The sequence below is a fragment of the Lepidothrix coronata genome, unplaced genomic scaffold, assembly GCF_001604755.1.
Source record: "Lepidothrix coronata isolate B3197 unplaced genomic scaffold, Lepidothrix_coronata-1.0 Scaffold187, whole genome shotgun sequence".
Taxonomy (NCBI): Eukaryota; Metazoa; Chordata; class Aves; order Passeriformes; family Pipridae; genus Lepidothrix; species Lepidothrix coronata.
Window position 1 is genome coordinate 246,903 of NW_016690367.1, and position 17,740 is coordinate 264,642.

At 54.8% G+C, this 17,740-nt stretch overlaps 3 protein-coding genes across 10 annotated transcripts; 2 read left to right on the plus strand and 1 right to left on the minus strand.

Moving 5' to 3' along the window:
• Nucleotides 1-900: 900 nt before the first annotated feature.
• Nucleotides 901-9,051, plus strand: PDIK1L (PDLIM1 interacting kinase 1 like). Of its 5 annotated transcripts, none has more exons than XM_017831091.1 (3): nt 901-982; nt 2,797-3,098; nt 5,839-9,051. In XM_017831091.1, exons 2-3 carry the CDS (start codon nt 2,814-2,816, stop codon nt 6,577-6,579), a joined length of 1,026 nt encoding a protein of 341 aa, XP_017686580.1. In that variant the 5' UTR covers nt 901-982; nt 2,797-2,813; the 3' UTR covers nt 6,580-9,051. The 5 variants fall into 5 exon arrangements, with proteins under 5 accessions (XP_017686580.1, XP_017686578.1, XP_017686577.1 ...); XM_017831089.1 differs by having other exon boundaries at nt 907-982; nt 1,718-3,098; XM_017831088.1 differs by having other exon boundaries at nt 911-982; nt 1,715-3,098.
• On the plus strand, nt 5,750-16,013 carry FAM110D (family with sequence similarity 110 member D). Of its 4 annotated transcripts, none has more exons than XM_017831086.1 (2): nt 5,750-5,760; nt 14,505-16,013. In XM_017831086.1, the coding sequence occupies exon 2, from the start codon at nt 14,574-14,576 to the stop codon at nt 15,615-15,617; it is 1,044 nt and encodes a 347-aa protein (XP_017686575.1). In that variant the 5' UTR covers nt 5,750-5,760; nt 14,505-14,573; the 3' UTR covers nt 15,618-16,013. The 4 variants fall into 4 exon arrangements, with proteins under 4 accessions (XP_017686575.1, XP_017686573.1, XP_017686574.1 ...); XM_017831084.1 differs by lacking the exon at nt 5,750-5,760 and adding an exon at nt 12,901-13,183 and having other exon boundaries at nt 14,462-16,013; XM_017831085.1 differs by lacking the exon at nt 5,750-5,760 and adding an exon at nt 13,178-13,210 and having other exon boundaries at nt 14,462-16,013.
• A 375-nt stretch (nt 16,014-16,388) lies between these two features.
• Nucleotides 16,389-17,523, minus strand: LOC108505257 (testis development-related protein-like). Its single transcript, XM_017831092.1, has 4 exons — nt 17,246-17,523; nt 17,049-17,135; nt 16,869-16,966; nt 16,389-16,647 (listed from the first exon to the last, which is right to left on the minus strand). Exons 1-4 carry the CDS (start codon nt 17,417-17,419, stop codon nt 16,389-16,391), a joined length of 618 nt encoding a protein of 205 aa, XP_017686581.1. The 5' UTR covers nt 17,420-17,523.
• Nucleotides 17,524-17,740: the final 217 nt, after the last annotated feature.

Here is a 17,740-nt window from a genome sequence, read left to right on the forward strand (position 1 = left end):
CACAAGGGGCTTGTTGGCCCCTAATTGGCTTGGGGCAGCTTAGGCAGGACCCAGGGCACTAATCACCCCTGGGCTCCTTCCCAATTAACCCTAGAGAGCCCATTGTGGGACTTATCTCCCTCTGCTTGTCTCTGCAGGGCTCCAAGCTGTGGGTGGCCCTGGCTCCTCCCAAAATGGTCCTGCGGTGGCTGAGCAATGGTTGAGGAGACAGCAGGGGCCACGACAGGAGCCCTGTGCCCCCCAGCTCCTGGGCATGGGGGGCACCTCCAGCCCTGCAGCCTGTGGAGGAAGAGGGGCACAGAAAGGGGCAACAGCTCTTGTGTCACTGTCACACAAAGCCAGACCGCAAACAAGGGCAAGAGGGGCTGTACTGATTTTTTCTGGATGCCAAGCAATGAATCACAGAATCCTGGAATGGTTTGGGCTGGAAAGGACCTTAAAGATCACCTCGTTCCATCCCCTGTCATGGGCAGGGACACCTTCCACCAGCCCAGGTTGCACAGAGCCCAATCCAACCTGGCCTTGGACACTTCCAGGGATGGGGCAGCCACAGCTGCTCTGGGCAACCTGTACCAGGGCCTCAGCGCCCTCTCAGGGAAGGACTTCTCCCTAATTAATAAAGGGGGGGAATCATATAAAAGAATAAAATTATAAATAATTTAACAAATATTGAATAAATATTTAATAACCATAATGTTAACACGTATAATTATAATAATAATATTTAATAAATATAATTAATAAATGAATGGGAGTGGGACGAGCCGGGTGGGGGGCACTAGGACCGCGCGTCCCCTCGCACGCTGGGCCCCGCCCACCTCTTCCCTCTCCCCGCCCCCTCTCCCCGCTAACCAATCGAAGGGGCCGGTGGTGGAGGGACGGGCGTGATCATTGGTGGGCGTGGCGGGCCTGGGCGTGGCCAGCGCTGAGGGGAGGGAGCGCAGCCCTAAGATGGCGGCTGGGCCGCGGCGGCGGCGCTGAGGTAACGCGGCTCCCCCCGGCCCGACCCGGCTCGGGGGCGGCGGGTCCGGGCGGCCCCACATCCCCCGGCGGGGATCACAGCGGGGCGGGATCCGCGCTGCGGGCGCGAGGGGCCCAGTAGCCGCGCTGTGGCGGGCAGGGCCCGGCGGGCCGGCAGCGGTACCCCCGGTGATTCCCCTCACAACCGCAGGTGCGGCCACCGCGAGCAGGAGGGGGGCACTTACGTTATTTATGCCATTTATATAATTTATATTATCTACATCAGTTATAATATTTGTATTATTCCATAATTATCGCCGTTAACGAGGCGGGCGGCGCTTCCCGGGCCCTCGGGAGCGAGCGGGAGCGCCGGCCCAGTGTGGCCGCCCCGGGCAGCGGGGGGACACTTACATCATTTATATCACTTATATCACTTAGTTATTTATATTATTCCACCATTACGGCGCTAACGAGGCGCTTTTCCCCCCTCAGGAGCGAGGGCAGAGGAGCCCCGGGGCTGGGCTCGGTGACAGGGGGGCGTTTGCAGCTTTGAACCCGGGGTGACCGTGTTGGAGTAACGTGTTTTCTTCGGGGGTTGTTTTTGGCAAATGTGCATCGCAGAGCTTTGCTGGAAGGTTAAAATATCTGTGTAGCAATTGCCTGAGACTGATGATACCTTTTTTCTCTCTCTTTTTCTTTTTTTTTTTCCTTTTTTTTTTTTTTGCCCTAAAAAAAAAAAAAAAGATACCTAAAGCAGTGGAAATACTTGAAAGCTTCCTACTAATAACAGGCTGTTTCAGTGTGGTCGTTATTGCCTGGTTTACTCACATAAAGAGAATTACCTTTATCACTGGCAGTCTTAAAGCTATTTTAGTTCTGATCTATTAGTGTGATTTTATTTATTTATTTTTTGGTTTTGCGTTTTGTTCTGTTTGACCAGTGATCCTTGGCCGGCCAGGCTTTATTTTTTTTTAATTTATTCCTGTCTATAGTCAGTGTCCCGTTTTGGTTTGGTTGTGTGAAGGTGGTGTTGGTGTTTGGTTTGTAATCTTGCAGGGAAGTGTGCAGGGAGGGTCATAAATCTGTAGCAGGGTTTGGTGGCTTTTTTTTTTTTTTTTCTCTGTGTGTGTGTGTGTCTCTTGTTTTACTTTTAGAGCAATATCTGAACTGGTTTGCTTTGCTCTGTTGAGCAAAAGTGAAAGTTAGATGCTGGGTACAAACTTCTGCAATCAGTTACCCTTTTTAACTTTGTGTAACTGTAGATTCCTCGTGCTGGGGAGACTTGATGAAAAATCAGTTACATTAAAAACATAAATGGGGAGCGATCCAAGTTCCCTCTTTTCTTAGTAAAAGAGCTTAATTATAACAGAAACATTTACTCCCGCAGTCACCTCCATAAAAAGCAGTTAATTAAATCTGTTACTGCCCAGCCACGGGCTTCAACTGGAACCTCCTGCTCTCCAGGCTGGATGGGGAGCATGACACCCTCCTGTTATTCCCGCAGATGCTCATGGAAGACACAGAGGGAGAGGAGCAGGAACGTTCACGATAGTCCTGTCTCGGCACGATACCAGTCTAGGTTTGAACTGTTGCCACCTTGAAAACTGGGCTGTATTTGAAATCTTAATGAAAAAATGATGTAACTCCACTTTTACCTGGTCCGTGGCAACAGCTGCAGGTTTTCTGGGGTAGCTTCTGGAACGTTCTAGCAATCCAACCCTGCGTTCATGGCAGGGTCTGGATAGGCTGCCACGCCAAAACCCCCTTACGGGGGGAAAATACAGCCCAGTTCTTGTTCCTAAGTTTTAGTTCTGTGGGTTTTTCCCCCTTCCCCAGAACCTTTGCTCTTGAAGATGGTGAGTAGCCAGCCTAAGTACGATCTAATTCGGGAGGTTGGTCGTGGCAGTTATGGTGTGGTGTACGAAGCAGTCGTCAGGAAGACCTCGGCACGGGTCGCGGTGAAAAAGATCCGGTGCCACGCGCCGGAGAACGTGGAACTGGCTCTGCGGGAGTTCTGGGCACTTAGCAGTATCAAGAGCCAGCATCCCAACGTCATTCACCTGGAGGAGTGCATCTTGCAGAAAGATGGCATGGTGCAGAAGATGTCCCATGGCTCCAGCTCCTCCCTTTATTTACAGGTACACGAAAGCCGAGGGAATGGGGTGGAAGGAATTCATGGCGGTGTGTCAGCTGGGGGGGAAGGAGGTGGGGCAGCCAAGGTGGTGTTTGTGAGGTGTGCTCAGTTAGGAGAGGGTGTTGTTTGCACTGCTGACGCCCCAAAATTAATATATATCTATCTTGTGATTTGAAGCCCTGCTGCTCTAAAAGACTCCAGGTTCTGTATTTAATGCAAATCTGCTTTGATAATTTGAGGAAGCCCCACAGGTAAACCCAGGGGAGCTACAGGCTGTGGTGTCCCCTGGCAGCAGGTTAAGGAGCAGACATGCACTGATGTCTTGGGACAGAGCTCTGAGGAATTTCATCTCAGGTGTCCTTGGAAGAGGAAGTCACTGTCTTGATTTAGGAAGCCAACACTTAAAATTCTTTCAGAAACAATAAGGCAATTGGTAGCATGTCATGAGCTGTTTGTTTTTTTGGATGAATAACTACTAATCTCTCAGTGGTAAAGGCATGATAAATAAGGGAATAAATAACACTCTGAAAGTGTCCTTTAAGTTTAAAGATGTGTACTTTTGAGGAACAAGTAGCACTAGAAAGACTTTGAAAGATATTCTAATTAATTCCCTTGCCAAGAAGCTGCAGAAATTTGTCTCTCTGGTTTAAAAAGTCAGTAGCCTGCTCAGTGTTTGTGTTATCCCCGGTCAGCTTTTATCACGTCAGTTTTTACTGTCATTCCTGCATGTCTGATGTGGACCTTTTGTTGGTGGAGATCCAGCTGACAGCCCTTCAGTTCCCGCTGTGCCCGGTGCTGTCCGAGCCTGAGAACGAGGATTCTTGGCTTTGTGAACTCCCTGTCCTTGGGAGTTGCCACTGATTTTGCTTTCATGAAGGGATTAGGCTAAAACAACACCGGCCAGCTCGGGTGGGAGAAATTAGTGCTTTACCTTCCTGGTTGGTAGTGGAGCTGTGAGGGATTGTGTGGGCAGATGTGCAGGGAGGAGCTTAAAAAACCCCAGGGCAGAACTGCAAGGTGGGAAAGAGCTTCCAGATCACTCAGAGCACTGGTTTGGATCGTGAGGAGGGCGGCACATGGACCTGGCCCGTGCCTGGTGCAAGCTCCACGGATTGTTTTCCTGCTCCAGAGAGAAGAGCAAAGGGCAGAGCGGAGCCGACTGTGACTGGGGTCACTTTGTAACAGCCTGGGCTAAAGTGAGGACAGTCAGCCCTCCCTGGGCTTGGCCCCTCCTGTCCCCGGTGATGTTACAGAGCTGCGTGTGAGGAAGCAGGGGAGGGGGTTTCAGTGTCTCCTGAAGGGCTTTAGGGCAGATGCTTTGTGTCAGCCAAACCAAATCTGTAGGGTGTGAGTCCTAAGCGAGCCTGGTCTTTGCTGCTGTCACAGACACAGAAGTGGATTTCGTTGTCTTAACTCTCAGAACAGATGCAAGTGCAGCGTCTGTGACTCCGGGGAGGGCAGAGCTGTGTTGGTGCTCACTTGGCAGAGGAGATGCCCTGCTCTCCTGAGATACCTTAATCTCACTGTTCCTGACTACAAACCCTAAATACGTCACTTTCTAGTTCTAACATGGATTTACTGTCTGGAGTTGGTGTGGGAAGATAGCTATAAATTACTACCAATTTTGCCCTTGGATGGAAAAGGCCACTTTTTTAAAGCACTTCAAAATGCTTCCCTAAATATTAACTCATACCTTAATTTCTGAAAGCCAGTTTGGTTTATTATCCCTTGGTTTACTACTAACGTAAATAATTGCAGGACTTTCCTTGCAGAGCCTGCTAAGAGGCACCTCAGAGGAGCTGAAGAGGCAAATGTAGCTGTGTAAACAGGATTAGTAAAACTGATTGCTGGTTTTGCTTTGCTTTTTGTATGAAGCAGCTGCTAGACTTGTCTTCTAGAAAATAGCCTGTGGATAATGATGGTGGGAAAGGCACTACGTGCTCAGCTGTGCCTGGAGATTAGTGTTCTCCTGAGTTCAGGGATCCTGTGTTAACTTGCTGGAATTCATTAACGTGTAAGGAATGGAGAGCAGGCTTAAAAAAATCTCTCGTGGAAGCAGGAGGTGAATGCAGCTGTGTGGAGTTACTTGTGAGACTTTGTTTATCCATGGAAGCTGTTGGCAAAATGGGTGGGACAGGCTTTGTCGGGGTGGGACACTGTCCAGCTGGGACAGATGGGAGGGCAATGGCCACTGAGTATCTTTGAAAATACTGTTATCAGGGTCGAGCTCTGCTGCCGGGCAGGAGTGTGAGCTTGATATGCTCTGCACGGATGAAAATGAGGAGGCTGGCAAATATATATTGTGATTTTTTTTTTTTCCTGTTACATAAAAATTTTTGCATAAAGTTGTTTTTTTTTTTTTCCCCCTGTTGCAATGTCTTGCTCTCTGGATTGTTGAGAGGAAGATCAACCAACCACAGAATGGTTTGGGTTTTAAGGAACCTTAAAGCTCATCCTGTTCCACCCCCTGCCATGGACAGGGACACCTTGAGGTGCTTCCACTATCCCAGGTTGCTCCAAGCCCTGTCCAACCTGGCCTGGGACACTTCCAGGGATTGGGCAGCCACAGCTTCTCTGGACAACCTGTGCCAGGGCCTCACCACCCTCACATGGAGGAATTCCTTCTGTGTATCTCACCTAAACTTCCCCCCTTCACGAAGATCCAGGTCTCATGCATTTTTCCATCATATCCTTAAATTCCCGTGATCATCAGGTAGTTATGACATTTCCTTTCCTCGTTGCAGCTTGTAGAAACCTCACTAAAAGGAGAGATAGCCTTTGACCCCAAAAGTGCTTATTACCTCTGGTTTGTAATGGATTTCTGTGACGGAGGAGACATGAACGAGTACCTGCTGTCCCGAAAGCCCAACCGTAAGACCAACACCAGTTTCATGCTGCAGCTCAGCAGCGCTCTGGCCTTCCTGCACAAAAACCAGATCATCCACCGCGATCTCAAACCCGACAACATCCTCATCTCCCAGAGCAGGACGGATGCCAGTGACTTGGAGCCTACCCTGAAAGTGGCTGATTTTGGGCTGAGCAAAGTGTGTTCAGCCTCAGGACAGAATCCCGAGGAACCGGTCAACGTAAATAAGTGTTTTCTCTCGACTGCCTGCGGGACCGACTTCTACATGGCCCCCGAGGTGTGGGAAGGACACTACACTGCCAAGGCAGACATCTTCGCCCTGGGAATTATCATCTGGGCCATGCTGGAAAGAATCACCTTCATAGACACGGAAACCAAGAAGGAGCTCCTGGGGAGTTACGTGAAGCAGGGGACAGCCATCGTCCCCGTGGGGGAGGCGCTGCTGGAGAACCCCAAGATGGAGCTGCTCATCCCCGTGAAGAAGAAATCCATGAACGCTCGGATGAAGCAGCTGATCAAGGAGATGCTGGCGGCCAACCCGCAGGACCGCCCGGATGCGTTCGAGCTGGAACTGAGATTAGTCAACATAGCCTTTAAAGACAGCAGCTGGGACACGTGACCTGCCGCTCCTCGCCCAGCCCACGGTACAGCTTCATGGCAGGGGGAGGAACCGGCCTGAACTCACCTGCAGGGTGTAGTTTTTTTCCCCCAGTGAATCTCTCTTTGAGTCTCCCGGCAGGAATGTTGAGTTGGCCGTTGCATTGGTGTGTAAAGTACCAGGTGTTGCGGGCCTGTGGGAGACATGAGGATGTTCCTTTGTGTGTGCACTGGCAGTGGGATGTTGTAAGAGCCAAGACTTGATTTCCCAGCAGTATGTCATGGGGTATTTCATACATTCCAGTTTCCTATGTCAGTATTAGGAACTCTCATGGAAAAAAAAAAACAAACAAACAAAAGATTTGCATGCTGGTAGTGCAAATCTTCAGGCTTTGTAATGTAATCTGTGTATATATTTATGTATATGAGTGACTGTGAGTGTGTGGCACTTAAATTATTTGCTGTGGGTCTGAATGATTGGGGTCTGCTAGAAAACTGGGGTGAAGAAGGTGCATGAGAAGCATTCCTTCTTCTCCAGGCCTGAATAACTTTATTATTTATTTTTGTTATCTAACGTTATCAAAGACTTGACTTTGTAAACAAAGCAATGCAAGGGGACCAGCAGTTTTTGAAGTGCTGAAGTGGCTGAGCTTGGCACTTAGAGCTTCATGAGCTCATCACCAAGGGAGTCAAATTAAAAATGTACAGTCAGGGGCTGGCATGGTTCATTGATCATTTGATTTTGCTTTCTTCTAGTGATCAAACACTTTATTAATCAATTAATCTGCTCTCTGCTCTTGTGTCCACAATCCAATAGCACCTTGAGGATTTATAACAGCAGAGTACTGTGCCCTTACTTTATGGAAACAGGGATGAGGGAATCCAGCAGCATAATTTTAAGGTTCTTCAAAAGAGGGTGGCAGCACAGTTTTCCCACTGACTGAATCCAGCTAATAATACTGGTCCTGGCCTTTTCCTGTCTGGCACTGCCCCCAGCCCGGTGGGGAAGAGGACACAGAGGTGACTCTCTGTCCTGTAGAACCCACTCGTTCTCAAACAGGGGAGAAAACTCAGTAACAGGTATGTGAAAGGTGGCAGCCTTGGCTGATTATTTTTTTTTCTCATTATTATTATTATTTTTCCTCCTTTTAAAGAAGTAATATTTATTTAAAAGCACAGATGGTAGGGTGGAAAGCTCTGGAGCAGTTGGAAGCTGCTTATCCCCAGCTCCTGTTGCACAGAAGCAGATTGATACGCTGGGAGAGGTTTCACTGAGGCCACCTGACACTGCAGAGCAGACAGAGGCTCTTTGTAACAGCACAACACTTTGTTCTTTTGGCTGCAGGACTGACCTTTCCCATCCAGTTTGACCTTTTGGAAAAAGCAGAGTCTTAAAACTGCCTTTGAAGCTACAGGAAAGGCCAGTTTTCTTAATAAATTCAATTTAATTTTTTTTTCTCCCCCGCCCAAATCCTACCTGAAAAGGGCCACAAGCATTTCCTTCTTGGTTCTTGGGTACTGTTCCCTTTTAGTGCTGGGAGAGCAGTTTGGTCAGTCAGTGTTTATTCTGCCTGAGTGTGAATAAACAAAATGCCATTTTTGTTGTTGTTTTTCTGATTTGACCAGACTTCTGAGACTTTACAGACCACCCGTGGTTCTTACCTGGTGCTGTATGAGCTGCTGGCCATCACCCAGGTGGCCTTAATCCTTTTTTCTTGTTATTTGCTTTCCCTTCATCACTTGAGGGAGCGATTCTCAGACAAACACTCTTTGCTTCTGTGCCAGCACTCTTTCCCAGTTCTCACATCTCATCAGGGCCATTGGACGAGTAAAGCTTGAAGGGGGTTTATAATTCTTCACGTTAAGCTTTGTAAAAATACATGGCAAACTTCCCCCTGTCCTGCCCACCCCAAAGTCAGACTCAAGCAGGTTACGAATCCACTGCAGAATAATTCTGCTCACCTTTGAGGTGCTCTGTAAATCCTCTGATTCCCCTCTGAAGTGTTTCACTGGACATGTTTCACTGCCTGCAGTGCAGAAACAAGGGAATGGCACAGGGAATTTTGGGGGGTTGTTGTTGGTTTTTTTTTTGACTCCCAAAGCGTTTCTTTGCACTGATTGCCACTTTAAAGGTTGGGGGTACCTGAAATCCCTCTCATGGTGCTTATCCTCGCTGTTGGGTGACACTGGTAGTCCTTGAGGTCTGTGTTCTGTTTTGATTTTTTTTTTGTTGTCTGAGGTCTTTGTTTTTTTTTAAAAAAAAAAACAAACAAATAAATCAAATTGTTGTAGCAGCTGCAGAGCCGTTCACCAGCGTGACACAAAGTCAAGATACTTTTCAGCACTTAGAAAAGATTTTTTTTCGTTGTTTTTGGCCACGTTTTTCTTTAAAAACTGTAAAATATATTTTATGGAGAATTTATAATGAGGAAAATTATTGTGTAATTTATTAAGTTCATGACTGTTTTTGAAATAAAATCTGAATTTCGATGAAGTTTTTGAACTTTGTCTGGGGGAATGATTCCAGTCAGCACAAGGTCATCCTCTGTGCTTCATCACAGTCATACCCTGAGTGATCCTGGGCTCATGGAAGGTGCTGGCTTTGGCTGAGGGCTGTGCTGCTCCTGCTGTTCTCACGTGGAATAAAGGTGAGGAAACACCATTCCTTATACATGGCACAAAAGCATAGCAGTCATTTGCATGTTTTAATTAACAGTGCTCTGAACAAAGGGTTCTGCAGGCTGGGGGTGGGAACGGTGCAGACTGGAAATGCTGTAAATTGGTTTCTCTTGCCATTTCTTATCCCTGCAGCAAACCCAAGCCCGGTCATCCCTGTGCCCTGCACCAGTGGATTCCAGTGTATCCTGGTGCCAGAAATGGGCACATTCCCACCTGGCAGGTTGAATCAGTAAGTCAGTGCAGGCCTGGCACAAGAGAGGGGGTTTGGGATTTAGGTTGTTTTTTATTAGGGGGTAAAGACTGTAATTAAAGGAGAAGGTCACACTGATTAGTTGCAAGAGTGGGGATTTTAAATATAGACACAGGTTGGATTCCTTCCCCACCAAATGAAGAAGAATAAACCTTATGTGTACATATATAAAGTATATATTATATATGTATTTATATAAACTATACTTAAAATATATCTAGTCCATGGAGAGGGTGGGGAGATCTGCAAGGAACTGCCCTGGTGCAGAAATTAGATATAATTAAAGCTCCCTCCTGGCTCCAAGAACCCAACCTCTGCTTTGTTTTCCCTGTTCTGCAGAGCGCAGAGGCCTCGGGCCCCAACCTGCCCATCCCAGTTCCCGGGGCAGGGCTTGGCTGGGCTTTGGGAACTCGCCTGCTTGGCGTTTGGGCTTTGCTTTGGTTTAAGCTGAGCTTTCCTCGGCCCCGGCACGAACCAGGCACGAACCGCGGCGTCAAGGGCGGATGTTGCTTTGTGGGGGAGATAAAGTCCCATCCGGGGAGCTCCGGCCGCTGTCCCGCCCCCTGGAAAGGTGCCCTCCCTTCAGGAAAACAACTTTTTTTTTTCCCCCCGACATGCTCAGGTGGCCTTTGGACTGCGGGTGGCACAAACGAGCCCGTGGTTGGTGTGGCTTTTCCCTTTGCTCCACCGATACCCTGCAAATCCCTCCATGGGGGATGGATCCCTGGATCCCTAATGGGGTTTGAATCCCTGCTGGTGCTTTGTGCGGTGAAAGGAAGGAGTTGGCCCACAGAGAACAAGTTTGGAGCATTTAAACGCCAACTTTGACCAGTTTGGAGCATTTAAACCCCGCCTTTAACAGGCAGTGCTGGCAGAGGGTGTTGGGCTTCCCTTTCAGTCTGGGGGGCTGGTTGTGCAAAGTGCAATTTCTGCTCTTTAACCTTATAAAGGCAGAGGGATGTAAATGCCACAAACCATTCAGAGTGCCTGAGGAGTGTTGGGAAGGTGGCAATACAAGGCTGAGCTGCTGCAAAGTGCTGTTTAGGAGCTCTGGAAGCGTTTTTGGGGAGCCTGAAACCACATTTTTAGGGTCATGGAGATGTCAAGTGACCTGAGGATGAGCAGGGGCACCACCATTTTATCACTGCAAGAGGAGCCACAGCCCAGGCCATGTTCCTGTTAAACCCCTTTGTTCCCAGGGGAATTTCCAGGTTATTTGGGTGCCTGAAGCAGCAGATAATTGCCTAAGGGCTGCAATCCCTAAGGAGTAGCCAGAGGGTCTGGGCTGAGCCGTGGGGCTGAGCTGGCAGGTCCATGGGGCAGCTCCCATCCCAGACTCCTTTGTGCTCTCCTGGCAGGAACTGCAGCTGCTCAGAGGCCTCTTTACTCTCAGATTTGAGACAAAAACAGATGCAACCCAAAAACCTTTGCAGCAGGTGGAGGGCTCAGCCCAGATGTTCAACTCTTACCCTTTCCTGATCTCTTTCCTGGCTGTCCTTGTGGTCCCAGCACTGACCAGCCATCACCCACTGAGGGTTTTGAAGCCCTGCTGGGGGTTATGAACATCCACAGGAGCCTCCATGGCCTCTCCTGGGCCCTTTTCAGTTCCAGCTTGCAGCGACATGTGGATGTCTGCCTCGGATTAGGTGCTGGTTTCAGATTTATTTGTGCCCATTTGAACCCTGGATATTTTTAAACCTGCCTAACAAGCCTTCCACTCCTGCCCTCTCCTGAAGAAAAGCTGCACCCTGAGCCCTCTCTGGCTCATTCCCAGCTCCCCTGAGCTGTGCTTCAGGGGGTGGCATTTGCATGGACCTGGGGCCAGAGGGACTTTTGTGGGTTGTGAAAGGGAACCGGCAAGTATAGACAGATGGCTGGGTTACCAGGTGCTGCATTCCTGGCTGCACCTGGGCATGCTGAAAAGTGATATTTTTTTTTTAATTGTTTTTAAAAGGAGAAATGCATCTGAAAAGGACTGAATGGGTCACAGTGGCTTCTGGTCCCCTGGAGCCATTGGAGCTGTGCTGGGAGCAGGGCTGGTTGATCAGGAGTGGGACATGGTGTGGAAGGAGGATCTGTGCACTGAGACTCGTGGCCTCTGAGGACTTTCTCAGCCTTCTCTCACCCACTGCAAGGGCTGGAAGTTTCCATACCTGGCCCCAGCAGTGGCTGATGCCAGGAAGGACCCCTCAAATCATCCCTTTTTGTCTTCCAAAGGGAACCAGCTTTGTCCAAGGTTACAGTTCAACAGCAAGTGCCTGGCAGGTGGTCCAGGGAGTCAGAGAGGAGGGTGATCACTCTGGGGAAGGCATTTGGTCAGAGCATCCCATAGAAACACGTTGCATCTGCCAGAGGAAGGTGATTTCAAGGCTGCTCTTACTCACTTGTGGCTTTACCAGAACAGCTGCCGGGATTTCACCTTGGAAAATAAAACACTTCCTAATAAACAGTGATTCACGTTGCCTGGAGTTAAAATTAAGGTCCTGTCGGCTGCCCCTCTCCCACGTGGGAATCCGAGGGCAGATCCCAGGGGTGCCATGAGTTTCTCCATCTCTTGCCCTGATCCTATTCCCTGCCTTCCACCGAATTTGCTCCTGTGCAGCCTCATCCTGCACACAGAGCTCTAGTTCTGCCTGCATTGCTCCTCTCCAGGTTTATTAGAATAAAATAGGTGGTTTGTCCCTTCCTTGCTTTCACTGGGAATTTTTTCCAGTGCCTACAGAGCTTGCACAAGCCCTGGCCCCTCTCATCCTGCTCAGCTTCCATCTGAGCCTCCGTTTTTCGTCAGCACAGGAGTCCTGGCCCCAGCCCCTTCCTGGCACTGGGAGGTGCTGGATGCAGCCCCAGTTCCCGGCACTGGCTCCGGAGCAGCAGCTCCTCAGGAAGGAACTGGGGTGGGGACAGCAGTGCTGGGGGACAGGTCCCCGCTCATCCAGGGACAGAGCGCCCTGGCCTGGGGGTCCCGGACTGAATGCCATGACTTTGTCCCTGCTGGAGCCTCCCCGGTCCCTGCGATCAGCCCGGGCCGGGCTGTGCCCCAGCGCTCCATCCACACTGGCTGCCAGAGGGATGGGGGGAGCTGGTGGATCCCTAGGGAGAACTGGAGGCTTCTCTGACCCCACTCCGAGGGGCTGGGAGCCCAGCTCGGGATGCAGCACATCCTTCCCCCCTCCTGCTCCGATGCCACGTTCGCAGCCCCCCAGGCGGGAGCCGGGGATGGAGGGGGCCGGGGCTGTCCCTGTGGGAGCGCTCGGCCCTGGGGAAGGGAAGAGGGCAGTGGTAAAAATAACCCCTGGGCCAGCTCCAGCCCATTGTGGCTTCCTGCGATTTACAGCCCTTCCCGGGGGGAAGAGGCAGGAACCGGCCAGCTCGGGTCTGGATTTGACCCTTTCACCACCACCGGAGACAGTGCCAGGAGGACCTTTCCTCCCTCTTTCTCCGTCGCCGTCCAGGGCAGGATCCTGGGGAGGGGACTGTGGTGGGCTCCTTCTCCTGAGCTGCCCCAGCATCTTGGGATGGGTGTAGGAGAAGCTGCTGGAGTGGACATGGTTTCCCTGTTCCCTTCCTGATGCCCCGCGTGCGGGGGGGACAGAGAGACTCGGTGCTGCCTGGGAGGAGTCAGAGATCTCCGCCGCAGATCCCGAAATCCCGGCCAGGTTCCCGTAAGGAGGTGGAAGGAGGAGGGGAGCTGGCAGAGGTGAGCTGGAGGTGCAGGAAGAGGAGGGTTAGTGCTGGGCAGGGGCAGGGCTGTGGAGGGGGGTCGCGTTGGCAGGGTGGGCTCAGGGTGGGCTCCTTCCGACAGGGGTTGGGCTGGCAGGGGTTAATAGGGTGGCTCTTCCTCTTCCTCATCCCTATACGAGGCTCCTGCCGGGTGTGGGCTCAGTTTGCTGCGGGAGCCAGAGGGGCAGGAGTCGAGTGAGACCAGAGCATCCCATCCCTGCATCCCATCCCTGCATCCCATCCCTGCATCCCATCCCTGCATCCCTGGGTGGGCTCAGGTGAGCAAGAGCATCCCCCACCTGCCGATCCCAATGGCTGGCACAGGTCCTGGCCACGGGGCTGGGCTGGGGACTATGTGGGAACACTGGCACAGGCAGTCACAGCCTGGGCACACTGGCTCTGCTGGGGGGTGACAGGACCCTCTGCTGGGGACACCTTCCCACAGCTGCTGGGGAAGCCTGGGGAGCTCATCCCTCGGGAGCACAGGGCCAGACACACCACATGCCTCAGTTTCCCCACCTGTACAGTGGGGTGGATGCGGCGTGGAACCCATGGGCTGTGTGTGGAGGAGCGTGGCAGGGGGTTCCTGGGCCCTTTGCTGCTGTGAACTCTGCTCTGCCCAGCCCCGTGGCCCTGCTCTCACCTGGGAAGGCCCTGGGTCAGCTGGTGATGGCTCTTCAGGGCCATTCAGGCCTTTTGTGCTCATTGAAACCCTCTGCTTTGGGCATTTACAGCCTCAGGCTCCTCTGGACTCCTTCCCCCAGCACCCACCTCCACCTCTGGATGCCCACATGGGTGCTCGGGTGCAGCTGAGCAAGGCCTGGAGCACCCCAGGGCTAAGAAAACCCCCCTGGCTCCGAGCCCCCCACTCACCAAGCAGGGGAAACCTTCCCTGCCAGGGGAGCACAGCTCAGGGACCCCAAAAACTCCCCCAGCCCCTGCCCTGCTGCCCCCACACGTGGGGCAGCTCACCAGCTCTCCTGAGCAGGGCTTTGTTCTGCCGCCCCTGCTCTCGGAAAGGCGAGGCAGTGGCCGGCTCCGGTATTTTTTCCTGTTGGAAGCCGCTCCTGGGATGCGAGTGAAGCCGGCGGATGTTCGGCGCTTCTCTCTTCCTGCCCGTGGGCTGGTCCTGCCTGGGCTGGCAGGACTCGCTGCCTGCCTGGGATTGAGGGGACCCCCGGCTCTGCCTCACCCCCATCCTCCTCCTCACTGCTGCAGCCTCGAGGCTAACCCTGACTCTCCTCTCTCCTCCCAGGGTGAAATCCAGGAGCCAAGCGAAGTTTCCAGAGCCTCCCCAGCTGCAGCACCGAAGCTCCCACAACCACTCGGGGGGCAAACAGAGCGACCAGCAGTGACATTTCTGGGCAATGGTGCCCTTGGGCAGCCCCACTCTTGCCGTCTGCGCCTCCAGCAACCTGCGCCTCGTGGCCCCCGGCCGTGGCTCCCCCCTGGCCTGGCTGAACCGGGGTCCCGAGTGCCCGGGGGAGCCGGGGGGCAGCGGGGGCCGGAGACCCAGCGCCGTGGAGCGGCTGGAGGCCGACAAGGCCAAATACGTCAAGTCCCAGCAGGTCATCAGCCGGCGGCAGGAGCCGGCGCTGCGGGGCTCGCCCCGGCTGTCCCCGCTCGGCCGGCGCCTCCTCGCCCGCCAGCAGTGCAATGAGCTGTGCCAGGGCTCGGAGCTGGGCCGGGAGGGGCCCAGGAAGCTGCCGTGCCCCCCGTCCCCCGTGTCGCGCCGCAGCGGCAGCAGGCGCCTGCTGAGACCCGACTCCCTCATCATCTACCGGCAGAAACGGGATTGCCTGGGCGGGGACAAGGAGAACGCCAAGGGCTCCGGGCTGGTGCGACGCCTCTTCCAGGGACCCCTCAGGGACAAGCCCCCCAGCTCCCCGCCAGCCAGGGGGCTGGGCGAGGGACCACCACCCCCGCAGAGCCCCGAGACCCCCATGCTGTGGGCGCCTGTGGAGAAGGAGGACGCGAGGACACCGGGTGCCAACAGCAGCGGCAGCAGCGGCAGCAGTGGCACCTTCCCCGTGCCCGGCAGCCCCCCGGCAGAGCCCCCGCAGCCCCCCGGGAAGCAGGCGCTGGCCCTGCGCGTGTCGCTGCCGCTCTCGGAGAAGGAGCGGTTCTTCAACTACTGCGGGCTGGACCGGGCGCTGGTGGAGCTGCTGGGGCGGGAGCGGTTCGGGCCGGCGGGCTGGGACAGCGGCTCGGCTCGGCTCCTCGGCTCCTGCGAGTCCGAGCCCGGGCAGGCCTCGGGGGGCAGCGAGGGGGGCGCGGGGCCGGGCGAGGAGGAGCCGGAGGATGCCCGGCTGGGCTCCGCCGTCTCGGTGGTGGAGCGGAACGCCCGTGTCATCAAGTGGCTCTACGGCTGCCAGAGGGCCTGGGCGGCCGCCAAGGAGTCCACGGTCTGAGCAGAGACAGCCCGGCCGGGATAAGGACCCCCACTGTGGCTCCTGCTGGCTGCACGTATCCCCTCGCCCTTGCTGGATGTGGCATCCATGGTCCTGGTGTGCTGGGAATGCTGCAGGCTGGGAAGGCCACCAGGACTACCCCAGACCCCAGGCTGAGCGTGGTGGGGGCACCTGAGGGGCAGGTGGGGAAGGGGCTCCCCTGGGTGAGTCTCTCCGTGGCCTCAGGGCTGGAGGGCTGCCGTCCTCCTGCTGTCCCCCACCTTCTCCATCCTCCTTGTCCCCCCAGCCCAGGGTGGTGGGATGGTCCTACAGCCCCCACCGACCACCCACACCCTGCTCCAGCTGCAGACTGGGGGTGTGGGCAGAGCCCAAGCCCCTCATCGCAGGCAGTGCACACACCACACCCCCTCCTTCCCAGAAGAGGGGCTGGTGGGGCCAGAACAGCGGTCAATAAAGCTGTTTGGGGTTTTTTTTCTAGCCTGGCAAGTGTGTGTGGTTTGTGTGGGTAGATGCTCTGGGGTGGGGGGAGAGGGGCAGTTCCCCCTGCCCATCGTGGGGGTTGTGCTGCTCCAGGGGCAATGGGGCTGCTGTGGAAGGGATGAGGGCAAGGAAAGCACTTGAGAGAGCTTGGGAAAAAGGGCACCTCAGGGTCTTTAGTGCAGACACGACACCCAAACCCACTGCAGAGCCCTCGGGTGCAGGCAGGGGGCTGCCCAGTAGCAGTGGGGGGGCCACAAATACTGCTGGAGAGTCTGGCTGGTGCATCCTCCTCTAGTTGCCCTTGGGGGCATTTTTATTCCGGATTTCAGCCAGTTTGCCGGCCAGGAAGCCCCAGTGGAAGGCCCCTTCCTCCGGCTCCCGCAGGTCGCTGCCGTCCTCGCCCGGGGGCTCCCCGGGGCTCTCATCTGGCTCCGGGGGGGGCACCCCCTTGTCTGGCCCTGCCGCCTGCTGCCACTTGGTAGCAAAGAGATCCCAAAATCCGGGTGCCTTCTCAGACTGGGGCAGCTCGGGTGGCTCAGCAGCCAGTGGGCTGGGGAGAGAGTGAGGACAGGGACATCGGTGTGGGGACCCTTCTCATCAGGTCCCACAAGGGCCAGAACTGTGACCCCCAAGCCTCCATGCCGGCTCTCCCCCAGGGTATAGGGCAGGGAAGGGGGATGCAGGTGATGGGATGGGGGAATGAAGGGGCTGGGCAGTTGCCAGGGGCTGGATCTGGGTTCTGGGGTCCCCCTCAAACAATTTCCAACTCACTGGTCTGCGCAGGGCTCTGGGCTGAGCAGCTGGTGCTCGTCCTCGCGGGTGAAGAGGGACGAGAGCGTCCGCCAGCTCCGGGCACCCACCCCCTGCACCTGCGGGGGAGGCAGCACTGGGCTCACTGGAGACCCCCAGGTCCCAGCAACCCCCCCCCCCTTCCGCCAGCCCCCTCCTCACCTTCCTCGCCAGCTGGGACACGGGGCTGGGCCCCTCCTCCATCAGCGCGGGGGTCTCGGCCGTCTCCATCAGCTCGGGGGGGTCCCCCTGCAACGAAGCCCCCGGGTGAGCACAGGGGTGCGGGCAGGGGGAGGGCAGGGGGGTCGGTCACCCCACTTCGGGGGGTCCCGGGCTCGGTGGGGACCCTCCCACCCCACCTCGTCCTGCAGCGCCCCGTCCGCCCGGGGCCCCCCGAGGGTCTGCAGCACTTTGGCCTTGTAGAGCCGCCAGAAGCCCTGGGCCATGGTGAGGGGCTCGGCGGGGCCGGAGCCGGCGGAGTCGCGGGTGGCGGGGCGGCGGGGGGGAACCGAGTGGCGATCCGGTGGCTTCATTAAAGTTTCAGTGGCCACTTCCAATGCACAAAAGGAATCTGAGCCCGCGCTGAGCCGGGGGCAGCGCGGGGGCGCCTGCTCCGGTCACCCCCAAACCCTCCCCTCCACCCCCGCGCCCCAGCCCCCCCAGTGCCCCTCGCCCACAGGAGACCCCCAGGGCGGGGACATCCCCCTCCCACGGCGCAGAGCAGACGCCGGGGCTCCGCGCTCCCCCCGCCGCGTGTCCCTATTTATAATTGATCACGGAGGAAACACGATCAGCGCCGGGAACGCGGCGCGCTGAGCCCTGCCCGGCTCATCACAGCGGTGACCGGGGCAGCG

Coding starts and splice junctions, on each gene's coding strand:
- PDIK1L (XM_017831091.1), top strand. CDS start 2,814: ATGGTGAGTAGCCAGCCTAAGTACGATCTAATTCGGGAGGTTGGTCGT. Junction 3,099..5,838: donor GCTCCTCCCTTTATTTACAG/GTACACGAAAGC, acceptor TCCTCGTTGCAG/CTTGTAGAAACCTCACTAAA.
- LOC108505257 (XM_017831092.1), bottom strand. CDS start 17,419: ATGAAGCCACCGGATCGCCACTCGGTTCCCCCCCGCCGCCCCGCCACC. Junction 16,967..17,048: donor TGTCCCAGCTGGCGAGGAAG/GTGAGGAGGGGG, acceptor CCTCCCCCGCAG/GTGCAGGGGGTGGGTGCCCG. Junction 16,648..16,868: donor CCAGAGCCCTGCGCAGACCA/GTGAGTTGGAAA, acceptor CTCTCTCCCCAG/CCCACTGGCTGCTGAGCCAC.
- FAM110D (XM_017831086.1), top strand. CDS start 14,574: ATGGTGCCCTTGGGCAGCCCCACTCTTGCCGTCTGCGCCTCCAGCAAC.